The 13,231-nt window shown below is 41.4% G+C and overlaps 1 protein-coding gene across 1 annotated transcript in view; it reads left to right on the top strand.

Moving 5' to 3' along the window:
- Positions 1-6,608: 6,608 nt before the first annotated feature.
- Positions 6,609-13,231, top strand: part of LOC124775909 (juvenile hormone esterase-like) — a 124,309-nt gene continuing 117,686 nt past the window's right edge. Inside the window, exon 1 of the mRNA XM_047250745.1 lies at positions 6,609-6,779. Coding sequence (XP_047106701.1) covers positions 6,609-6,779 — 171 coding nt within the window. The remainder of the gene's footprint in view (positions 6,780-13,231) is intronic.

The raw sequence follows: 13,231 nt of genomic DNA on the forward strand, positions 1-13,231 counted from the left end.
TCGCGAAAACAAACGAGTTGGAAATACAAGACGAAGACAAACTAGAAGAAAAAATTTCATAACACAAAAAATGGAAGCCATGATGGAACATCTCACCAACAGTCTAAGAAATTTAATAGATGAAAAAAATCAGAACCGAAATTATACACTTAACCGGGGCCACAGCAAAAGCGAAAGTTGAGGCCGTACCAAGTGGAATCAAACCAAAAGAAACAACGCGAAAAGTTCCCAACCCGCCAACTACACAAGGAGTCATAATCAACGACAAGAAATACGAGGAGACCACACAAGGGCCGACAAAAAGGAAGCAACCTCGGACGAAACGACCGGCAAAGAAAAAAATCAAGCATGGATTGAAGTCACGCTAAGGAACCGTCGAAAGAATCAACAGACGATGGCCCCGACAGTGGTGGGCATGCAGCAACAATCCCAACGAGAAACGGAATCAACAGACAGCGCACTCCAGGCAGCAGTATTCAGAGCGTGGCTCTTCTTAGGACGGCTATACTGCAACTCCACGCCGGAAAAACTTATCCGACACCTCGGAAAACTGAAGGTGACTGAAATAATAGAAGGTGCGGAAATAAAATCCAGAGGAACACTAAAAGCCTACAAAGTAGGCATACCACTAAACGAGCTTCACAAAATCACAGATCCTTAGAAATGGCCTGAAGGGACCCTAATTAGAAGATGCCGATTTTTTCGCTCCTAAAGCCGAGGTGCTGAACTCAAAGTTCAACCTACTTCTTTAGAACATAGAAGGACTAAGAAGCACCTTAGATTTGACGGAAGGCGTGCTCCTAAGAAGCCATGACATACTCATCCTGATAGAGACGTTAGTGATGGACAGTATAGAAATCCCCGGTTTCTACTCAAAACACATTCCTGCAAAAAACAAAAACAAAAAAAAGGACCGAGAGGAAGACATACTAAAGGAATATCCTGCTTCTACAAACCAGCGACAAGAATAGCATCTTGCGTCTATCAACAAGAAGACACCGTAATAATGGAGTCTTCAGACTAATGCAGCAACGGCGCTGGAAGACATAATTAAAGCGACCAACGAGAGAAAGGCAAAGAGTTGGTTCGATCAACAATGCTACACAGAAAGAAAGAGAGTCTTATTAGCCCTCCACGTGGCCAAACGCACCCAAAAACAGGACGACCTGATCACGTATAGCAGACTGATAAAAGAATACAAGAACCTCCTAAAGAAAAAACGAGACGATTTCACAGAACTCGAGGCTAGAAGAATGGTGGAAGAAGCAAAAGAAAACCCCTACATAGCTCTAAAACCACGTCAGTCACAGACAATGGGAAAAATAGAGTGCTAGAGTGCTAGTCTGGGAGGATCGCTTCACCAACATCCTAAAACAAGAAGAACTTATGTCTGCACACAGATCGGATCCCGGATAGATGGAGAATGCTGTTACAGCGGAAAGGAGAACCACATGACCCAAACTCGTACCGGGGAATCGTACTAGAGAACAGCCTCCTCAAAATACTGACGAGCCTAATAAAGATAAGACCAACAGAAGAAATCGACAACAAGATCCCAGAGGAACAATTTGGATTCAGGAAAGGCCGAAGCACCCTACACGCAGTCAGAAACCTCATAGACGACCTAGAGGAGAAAATAAGGCACCCGAAAGGAAAATTTCACACGGTATTCGTCGATTCCACAAAGGCTTTTGACAATCTCAACAAGACCATAACATGCGCCAAACTAGAACAGGTGGTGGAACAAAACAAGGAACTAGGGTCTTGACACACAGCATCCTGAGCAAAAACACCATCATAAAATCAGACAACGTAACAACCTCGCAAGAAACTACACAGACAAATGGAGTGTTATAAGGAGACTCCCTCAGTAGTTCCCTTTTGTTCAACGTAGCCACACATGACGTGGTCCTAGCAATAAGAACTTCGGCTCCGTCCCTCAAGATCTATATAAACGCAGAGGACTTGGTCATGGGATCACACGATACAAATAAACTACAGAAAGGAATAAATGCTCTTGCAACATGGGCTGAACACAAAGGACTGCAGATAAACGCAGAAAAGACTGTACACGTGGTCTTCAGGAAAGGAGGACGCCTACCCACGAAGGATAAAATATACCTCAAACAAGAACCTCTACAACCTATGAACAGCTTCAGATATCTGGGCGTAACGGTTCAGACAACAGCACACTCATACAGAATCCACACAACACGAGCAGCAGCCATCTACGACATCAAGTCACTAAGTAAACTATCCGTAGATACAGCCATGGCCCTCTTCGAAGACAAAATCTTTTCTATCATAATATACGGAATAGAGATAACATGGACAAAGCTAAGCTATGGAGGGAGACCTACTACGAATGGAAAAAGTGAAAGCCAGCTTCCTGAAGGCAGCCCTCGGAATTTCCAGGTACACCAACTCAAGACTAGCGTTCGAACACGCGAGAGAAACATTTCTAATAGAGGACCTACACAGACAACTGGAAGAAACTGCGGCTAGAGAGGGAGAAGAAAAAGAAGGAGATACGGCCATAGTTCTACTCTTCAGAGGCCATGATGAACAGAGCATGGACAGGCAGAAACCAGGAGCTGAGACACTTCATAAATTCCATGGCGGTCCACGGCTACCATCATGTAATCTGCAGGACGAAGACATACCACGACCCGCACTCGATATGCATATGTGAACTCTGCGAAAAACATTGTGACCGATAGCAAGTACTAAAGTGTAACAACCGTGTGAAATCAGTCATAGATCTCTATGTTAACTAATGTATCTTGATATGCACAACTTGTGTGAAATAAAGTTTATTATTATTTTCGTTTGTGTTTTTGTCAGATATGACTTGACTGATTGTAATTTCATAGCCTGGTCATAGCCATTTCATGGACTGATCTGTAGCCTGTATTTTACATGCTTACTTTTTTGAGTGGATTGTAAAATATTGTGTATTACTACATTCATAAAGATGTTACTCTTTTACTTTATATGTATTTTTTAAAGTTTCTGTATAATATTAATCAGTATTGAATTGTCAATATTTCAGTTCTGTAATCTCATTAACACAGAGGTGTTCGATGGTAATTTCTTTGGATTCGGTCAAGGCTGTCATCTTTGGTTCAAAATGGTTGAAATGGCTCTGAGCACTATGGGACTGAACTGCTGAGGTCATCAGTCCCCTAGAACTTAGAACTACTTAAACCTAAGTAACCTATGGACATGACACATATCCATGCCCGAGGCAGGATTCGAACCTGAGACCGCAGCGGTCGCACGATTCCAGACTGTAGCGCCTAGAACAGCTCGGCCACTCCGGCCGGCTGTCATCTTCGACTTTGAAGTTGTTTGACATGTTTGCTATACATCACATGCTGTCCTTTGGTCAATGGGCCATAGTAATGTAATGTGATAAATCTACGATAATTTTTGTGGGTATTTCCATTGATTCAACTTTTTTTTCTATTTTGATCTTATTTCGTTTCGCATTGTGACAGTGTGCACATTTGTTTGTTGTACAGTTGCCGTTGAAGATGACTTAAGACCGAAACCGGCAGCAGAATAAATATCATTATCACAGCGTTACGCATTTTGTAAAATTCTGTTCGTGGGTTAATCCGAAATTAGCTAGACATTCCGTTTCTAAGCGATTAGGTGGGAAGCAATGAAGCAGCGGCGATGGGTGGCTTCATTCAAGTATGAAAATAGTCGCAGCTAGGTTCCTAAAGTTTACTTTGCTAAAAGTGGTTTATTTCGCGTAATGTCTGAGATTGCAGTGAAGCAGGTATACGAAACAGGTTAACGAACATCTTTATGGACGAGGATGAATCTTTTAGTTTAAAGCGGGGTGTGCGCTGTTGTGAAACGTATTTATTTATTTACACGTCAAGTTCCGTAGGACCAAACTGAGGAGCAAATCTCCAAGGTCATGGAACATGTCAGTACATGAAATTACAACATAACAGTAATAACAGGTAAAAATAAAATGTTTATGAACCCGAAATCTTCTTGAAAGACTACGACAGTGTATCGAATCTTGAGTCGGACCCGGAACTTTCTTTCCCGAACCGAATGCACTACCGATTGAGCCAAGCAAACACCGGTCATGAACCGCTTCAACACTTTCAGTTCTGTCAGTACCAGTCTATCTATCGCTTGCGCCTTTGTCCCGCATTGTGCGCGGAGTTGGCGTGGTTAATTCGGTTTTGGCATGTTAATGTGAAGGGGTGTCCGGATGCCCTTCCTGCCGCCACCCCGTACGCCCCGGGATGGAATCAGAGTACCGCATCTGTCTGCGTCTAGTGGAAATCATGGAAAAGTGCGGATGTGTTGCAAATGTCTGCGAGTCGTGTAACTGAGGCGGCACGTGGAGACCAGCCCGGTATTCACCTAGAGGGATGTGGAAAACCGCCTAAAAACCATATCCAGGCTGGCCGGCACACCGGCCCTTGTCGTCAGTCCTGCGGGCGGATTTGATCCGGGGCCGGCACGCCTCCCCGAGTCCAGGAAGCAGCGCATTAGCGCTCTCGACTAACCTGGCTGTCAGTACCAGTCTCCTACATTCTAAACTTCACAGTAGAGCAGTGTCTCTGAAAGATATACGATTCGAGTTCAAGTCGGGCACACAGTTTTGAATATTTATGGGCTTCGGTTGAATGTGATTCTTTTAGTTTTTGATTTCTCAAGATATTCAAGCCAAACAGATAATTGCAGCCTCCAAGAAGAAATCTTGGAAAGACTTTGGAAACAGGTTGGAGACTTTAGGTCAAGCTACTGGAAAATCATTCTGGAGTGTAATTAGCAGTCTTCGAAAAGGAGGTAAGAAGGAAATGACAAGTATTTTGGACAGGTCAGGAAAACTGCTGGTGAATCCTGTTGATGCCTTGGGCAGATGGAGGGAATATTTTGAAGAGTTGCTCATGTAGGTGAAAATACGATCAGTAATGTGTCAGATTTCGATGTACAATGGGAGAAGAATGATGATGGAAATAGGATCACATTTGAGGAAGTGGAAAAAATGGTCAATAGAATGCAGTGCAATAAAGCGGCTAGGGGGATGAAATTAAGTCGGAACTCATCAAATACAGTGGAATGTCAGGTCTTAAATGGCTACACAGGATAATTGAGATGTCGTGGGAGTCGGGACAGGTTCCATCAGACTGGACGAAAGCAGTAATCACACCAATCTCTAAACATGGAAACAGAAAAGATTGTAACAACTAAAGAGGTATCTCTTTGATGAGCGTTGTGGGTAAAATCTTCTCAGGTATTGTTGAAAGGAAAGTGCGAGTATTAGTTGAAGACAAATTGGATGAAAATCAGTGTGGGTTTAGGCCTCTTAGGAAAGAGAAGTGTTACGAGTGGAACAGGGAATTGTATTTATGCTTTATAGATATAGAAAAGGCATATGACCGGGTTCCTAGGAGGAAGTTATTGTCTGTTCTACGAGATTATGGAATAGGAGGCAGACTTTTGCAAGCAGTTAAAGGCCTTTACATAGATAGTCAGGCAGCAGTTAGAGTTGACGGTAAATTGAATTCACGTTTCAGAGTAGTTTCAGGGGTAAGACAAGGCTGCAACCTGTCTCCACTGTTGTTCGTATTATTTATGGATCATATGTTGAAAACAATAGACTGGCTGGGTGAGATTAAGATATGTGAACACAAAATAAGCAGTCTCGCATATGCGGATGACTTAGTTGTGATGGCAGATTCGATTGAAAGTTTGCAAAGTAATATTTCAGAGCTAGATCAGAAATGTAAAGACTATGGTATGAAGATTAGCATCTCCAAAACGAAAGTAATGTCAGTGGGAAAGAAATATAAACGGATTGAGTGCCAAATAGGAGGAACAAAGTTAGAAAAGGTGGTCGGTTTCAAGTACTTACGATGCATATGCATATTCTCACAGGATGGCAACATGGTGAAAGAACTGGAAGCGAGGTGTAGCAAAGCTAATGCAGTGAGCGCTCAGCTACGATCTACTCTCTTCCGCAAGAAGGAAGTCAGTACCAAGACTGAGTTATCTGTGCACCGTTCAATCTTTCGACCAACTTTGTTGTATGGGAGCGAAAGCTGGGTGGATTCAGGTTACCTTATCAATAAGGTTGAGGTTACGGATATGAAAGTAGCTCGGATGATTGCAGGTACTGGTAGATGGGAACAATGGCAGGAGGGTGTCCACAATGAGGAAATCAAAGAAAAACTGAGAATGAACTCTATAGATGTAGCAGTCAGGGCGAACAGACTTAGATGGTGGGGTCATGTTACACACATGGGAGAAGCAAGGTTACCCAAGAGACTCATGGGTTCAGCAGTAGAGGGTAGGAGGAGACGGGGCAGACCGAGGAGCAGGTACCTGGATTCGGTTAAGAATGATTTTGAAGTGATAGGTTCAATATCAGAAGAGGCACCAATGTTAGCACTGAATAGGGGATCATGGAGGAATTTTATAAGGGGGACTATGCTCCAGACTGAACGCTGAAAGGCATAATCAGTCTTAAATGATGATGATGATGGTGATGATTCACTTAACGGAAAAGTGCAGCGAACTGAGTGTCGCCGGCTGGCAGTGTGCGGTCGCCGCATTTTGCGTAGGTGGTGGCGATGCTGCGGTTCGTCACACTGGTGGCGCTGCTGGCTGTCTCCTCTGCAGTCGACAACCCGACCGTGCAGCTGCCGCTGGGCTCGCTGCGCGGCACGCGGCTCAAGTACGAGGGCAGGGCGTACCACGCCTACCGCGGCGTGCCCTACGCCGAGCCCCCGGAGCGTTTCAAGGTGAGCTGTAAAAAGTTAAGGTTACTGCCGCGGCGTGTTAATGTCACGTTATGCTAGTGACACCAGAGTTTAGGATCATAGCCGCTATTTTCAGTGCACCTTTGTATCCTCCTAAGTGTTGAAAAATAATTATAAATAATTCACATTCAGCGTAACCTAGCAACAGTTAAAAATATGTATAACATTCCGTAACCTCGCAATAATAACGTGACTAGCCTTTCAGTAAAATTGTGGCTCATCTACATCTACTACATCTACATACATACTCCGGTATCCACCATGCGGTGCGTGGTGGAGGGTACCTCGTAACACAACTAGCATCTTCTCTCCCTGTTCCACTCCTAAACAGAACGAGGGAAAAATGACTGCCTATATGCCTCTGTACGAGCCCTAATCTCTCATATCTTATCTGTGTGGTATTTCCGCGAAATGTAAGTTGGCGGCAGTAAAATTGTACTCCAGTCAGCCTCAAATGCTGGTTCTCTAAATTTCCTCAGTAGCGATTCACGAAAAGAACGCCTGATTTCCTCTAGAGACTCCCACCCGAGTTCCTGAAGCATTTCCGTAACACTCGCGTGATGATCAAACCTACCAGTAACAAATCTAGCAGCCCGCCACTGAATTGCTTCTATGTCCTCCCTCAATCCGACCTGATAGGGATCCCAAACGCTCGAGCAGTACTGAAGAATAGGTTGTATTAGTGTTTTATAAGCGGTCTCCTTTACAGACGAACCACATCTTCCCAAAATTCTACCAATGAACCGAAGACCACTATCCGCCTTCCCCACAACTGCCATTACATGCTTGTCCCACTTCATATCGCTCTGCAATGTTACGCCCAAATATTTAATCGACGTGACTGTGTCAAGCGCTACACTACTAATGGAGTATTCAAACATAACGGGATTCTTTTTCCTATTCATCTGCATTAATTTACATTATCTATATTTAGAGTTAGCTGCCATTCTTTACACTAATCACAAACCCTGTCCAAGTCAAATATATAACCAAGTCGTATATAACCTTTCAATAATTGACTGACTGTGAATCTAAACTGGTAAATTTGGACGTCAGCACTGCTGCGTCATGGCCCTGAATGATCATACAGAATAAATTGAAAATTCTTACCTCAATGAAGTCGCCGGATAACGCGTATATATCTGCTCCTATAAAAAACTTTTCTGGCACAGCCCAGTGCAATACTAGCCGATAGATTTGTCATTTATAAAAAGAAACAACTGATTTTTCTTTACAATAATTGGGATGACCATGGATTGGAGAAATTAGTAAATTCTTTAAATTGAGATGAATGATAGTCAAACGTTAATTTTATAAGAAAGATTATTATTAAGAGATTTTTTTCAAAAACATTTACATAGGACTTGATATAATAATAGTACATATGCGCGAGACTGCTTTTACCTTATACCACATCGCTCAGGCACCACCATCGCTCCCCACGACCGGCCCAGCCAACTCGATACACCAGACAGCTAGCTACTACTTACTCCTACTGCCACACAGTTCCTACTGCTGACAACACTGCTCTCTGGTCTGAGATTCTCTTGTAGCTTACATATCGCAGGCAGCGCGTGAGCAATCCATCGAAATTACATCTGCTCGAGTGCGCTAGCAATAAATTCATTAGTCATGGACCTCCTACACCTTTCCGTGGGGATATAAAGCTCTCCTAATTCGTTTACCGTGAATACTGTTGTTATGATGGCTCGCACTGTATCAGGTGTTTCTGCTTAGTTATAGACTTCTTACCCAAGGAAATTGAAAACAGTGTCCCACTTACAGACCCCGAACGCCCTGTCGATACCCATCAATTCCATCTTTCCTGCCTGCTCGTTACTTACAAGGCTTCAATACCCCACCCAGATTTCCCCTACCGAAACCCCTCTCCAGCTACTCCCTATGCGAGGTCCCATCTCCAGCTCACACACATCCCATGACGCACCAACCCTTCCTCTAGAAAAACCATAGCGTCCCACGTATTTTGTTTTTCATCCCCTCGGCCCCGCTTACTAAATCTAGAACACTTATCGGGAGCTGATCATCATACGCAACAGTCTAGATATATTAAAAGGCAATATTATGACTGACTGACTCATAATCGCCCAGCCCTAACTGCTAACGATAGACAGACCCATAAGGGGGTTAAATAGGGGATGAAGATTTTTTTTTTAATTTCGTGTTAAGGCAATTTTGAAGCTAGACGTGCGAAAATTGGTATTTTTTTTCCTCGCTCAGAAAAGAAATACGTGTTTCAGCATTTTTGGAAATTTAACCCTACGGGGGTGAAATAATGGGTGAAAGCTTTTATTGAAAATATATCATTATTAAACAACTACTAATGTATTTTTAAAGCTGCATCCATCAACTTTGGTATTTGATTTCACGGTTGCAAAAAAAAAAAAAAAAAAAAAAAAAAAAGTATTAGTTTCACTGTTTTTGGAAATTGAACTCTAAGGCGATGAAATAGCGGATGAGCTTTTTTTTAGAAAAATATTTTATTATGAAAGCGTTTTTGAAGTTAAATCTATGAAAATTTGTACCTGGCATATCACTGTTTTTGGAAATTCAACCCCTGAGGAGTTGAAATAGGAGCGAAACGTTTCATGAAAATATTTCATTGTGAAAGCGTTTTTAAAGCTAACTCTTTAAAAATTGGTGTTAAGCTCCTCGGTTGGAGACGAAAAATCATGTGTTTCACTGTTTTGGACGTTCAACCCCTACGGGGGTGAAACAGCGTCAGACTGGTTCACTGACTGACCACTGCCCAGACCAAACCGCTAAGAACATAAACTTGCAGTTTGGAGAGGATGTGGATGTTATACTCTAGGAATCATTTAAGACGGGTTGTCCGAAATTCCACTCCTAAGGGGATGAAATAGGGGATGAGAGGATTTTTGAAAGTATATCGCTACTAAGGCAAGCCAGAACTACAAAAACCGATATTTTTTTCCTTAGTCAGAAAGCGAAATATACGTGTTGCAGCATTTTCGTAAATTCAACCATTAAGCAGGTAAAATAGTGGGTGAAAGTTTTTTTGAAAACAAATAATTATTAAAGAACAACTGAAGTATTTTTTAAGGTTACATCTATGACAATTGATGTTTGACCGCTCCTTCAGAAACTAAAAAAAGACCGTGTTTCAAATGGTTCAAATGGCTCTGAGTTCTATGGGACTTAACATATGAGGTCATCAGTCTCCTAGACTTAGAACTACTTAAACCTAACTAACCTAAGGACATCACACACATCCACGCCCGAGGCATGATTTGAACCTGCGACCGTAGTAGCAGTGCGGTTCCAACTGAAGCGCCTAGAACCGATCGGCCACAAAGGCCGGCTTGGAATTTAAACCCCTAAGGCAGTGCAACAGGGGATGAAAATTTTTAAGAAAATATTTCGTTAAATTAAAAAAATTTAAAGCTAAATTTATAAAAAATTGTATTTTACTTCTCGGTTTGATATAAAGAAATATTTGTTATGGGATGAAAGTTGCTATGGAAACATCTCCACAGGAACGCAGAGGGTATGAGTAACAAACACTTAGGACTCCAGCGACCAGAATTGCTTTTCGGTCAGAATTACATCCGGAAAAGATCGTGCTTATACGGTCTTTATTAGTGTAAAAAGCTTAGAAGTTATTGCAATTTGTGAACAACATAAAATTCGCTAATGTAAAAACAAAAAATATCTCTGCAGGCCATACAGTCAACGCGAGTGAGGCAAAGGGCGCTAAGCTAGTATAACAACATCTGTCATCTACAAGACAGACGGGGCATCGTCGTCCACATCACAGCACCAGTCATATCATCATCTCCACTTTATATGGAACTGTCACTAATAGAAATAATTGTAATAGTTTTTAAAATTGTATTTTATCTATTTTATGTTGTAAGACTCCACTCGTATCTTAAGTTAGGTAAAGCTGAAGACCATCAGTATCATCTGTGCCACCTTGTCCTTCCCCCATTCCCTCCCACCCATCCGAATGACGTGTAGGCAATAAAATGATCACTAAAGAAATGACTGTTCACAATTAACGCCAATTAATTTACTCATTACCCGTTTATCATTCACTGGTCTCGACGTCGTCTAATCCTCCTCCGTAAATTAATCCTCTAGATTCTTTCTTATCACGAAGGTAGCAAACGGTTTTCTTATTCGGTCCTCTGTCAGACAACCTGTCTCCATTCTCATTATTCTACTTCCAAGCAGGCACTTGATACAATCATCTCCTGTGCTTTCTCTCATACATTTATTTATCATTCTGTCCTTTCTCCTTACCAGAAGAAATACTTGTTTATAGTTTTTAAAACTCCGTATTTTATCTATTTTAAATTGTAAAATTCCACTGATACCTTAAATTATGTTGGGCTGTAGCTCCTATGGTTTGCTAAATGAAATTCAACGCTTTCTTATCATGATTAAAACTGTCAGTACACAACAGTTCATAAAATTTACTAGTTAATAGGGGTTTGAATTACATGTATGAATTTCAACGTACTTGTATTTTTGGCTTCACTTCTTTCATTGTCCACCTGCTCGTTGGTTTATTTATAGCAAAATTTTGTCGACTGCGATAACATCGTTGCAATACTTTCATTTAGCATTCAGAAAATACACGTAATGCACGAGTTTGTACTTATTGTAGTTAATTTTCAACTTGTTCGCATGCTTTTACCTTTTAGTTCAGTAATTGTTCATTGAAGTGTTCTACATTCGTATCATATACAATTATCGTTTCATTACAGTATTTTAAAATAATTATACTAGGAAGTAGAAAGAATTTTTAGAAAAAGGGACAAACTATTTTCGTTTCTAAAATGTCCTCACCTGACATAGGGTAAATGGGGTTTTTCACATTACACCTACCTCAGCTGAAATATAGTATCAAGATGACTCTATGATTCGGCTGCAAACTCGCGAGATGTTTGTAGTTTTTCATGTTTTGCTATCGATTAGGCGCTTTGCCTGACTATATCTATCTCTGTTGCTACATTAGTTTCATTTATCATCCAAGAGCCAGAAGGAGACATGTGAAAGAAGTAAAAAAAATTGAATTCCGCTCACGGTTTGGCGTCCATACTGGCAAGAAGTCCTAATACTTTCTAAGCAGAGTAACACATACGACACAGCTGTGCAGAAACAAATAGGAAAGTGAATTAAGATACCTTTTTGGTCTTGCCTACATTATTTCAAGAATATATTTGATGCTCTCACTCTAGTTTTGTTAGATCCAAGTTCACATTGCAACAATACATGTTTATTCGTTACCATGTCAAAAATGAATCCGTAACAAATCACAAAAGAATGTAAAAAGCATTTTTTTATAAGAGAAAAGGCAGAGAAAGTAATTCTAACAAAAGTAAACAATATGGTCTACCCTCATTTCTTATTTTATTATAGTCTCTCAGTGCGCATTTTGCCGAGAGTCAGAGTTGAAACGAGATAATTTTGACATTGTCTATAGCACCATTTATAATTTGGCTCTGAGGACTATGGAACTTAACTTCTGAGGTCATCAGTCCCCCAGAACATAGAACTACTTAAACCTAACTAACCTAAGGACATCACACACATCCATTCCCGAGGCAGGATTCGAACCTGCGACCGTAGCGGTCGCGCGGTTCCAGACTGTAGAGCCTAGAACCGCTCGGCCACTCCGGCCGGCTATAATTTGGATTTGATGCATTATGCTTCTACGACTTCCAAAGCCAGCAGAAGTAACTTACAATGTGACAACTGAAATTTCGTGTCGAACTGAGATTGTTGTTGCGAACATTCACTTAACTAATCAATCAGTCCGGACACTCCTCCTCCAGCGCTGACCGTTCTCGCTGGTGTTTAGCTATTAGTATAATTCGATAGATGCATAATACCACGGTCATTGTATTAGCTAACTGATTATTGATTCAGTGTCTCCATGTCTGTTAACGTTCCAGGGTCCAAGACACAGAGCGTTCCCTTCACTAGACCCGTTCTCTCAGCAATGCTGTTCCCACGCACCATCCACGCGGGCTTCCCGGTTGTGATGTTCGGAAGTAATATGAGATAGACTACAGTGGCACTGAACTTTTAATTGGTCCTGGGAGCGTGCTCTGGCCACCCAATTGATTAAGTCGTCTGTCCGCTGTAAACAGGAAATCCAGATCTGTCAAATCTTGTCAGCTGTCGCGACAGATGACAGACTCAAAGAAGAGATTTCTTTGATCCCAACGTTTCTATGCTTTACGGAAATTTTGATTAAAAATTTTTATCTACCTCTGACAAAAGACTGAAGGACCCATAGTTCTTTACATATTTTGTGTTTAGTCTAGTGATTTTTCAGGTATAAACTAGCCTATTTTTACGTTTATATTCCGTGAATAATTTTACAGGTTTCACGTTACCTACATTTTTCTTTGATTTTATTGCCTCTACATTTCTCCCCTTAT

This window comes from Schistocerca piceifrons, chromosome 2 (genome assembly GCF_021461385.2).
Source record: "Schistocerca piceifrons isolate TAMUIC-IGC-003096 chromosome 2, iqSchPice1.1, whole genome shotgun sequence".
NCBI classification, from domain to species: domain Eukaryota; kingdom Metazoa; phylum Arthropoda; class Insecta; order Orthoptera; family Acrididae; genus Schistocerca; species Schistocerca piceifrons.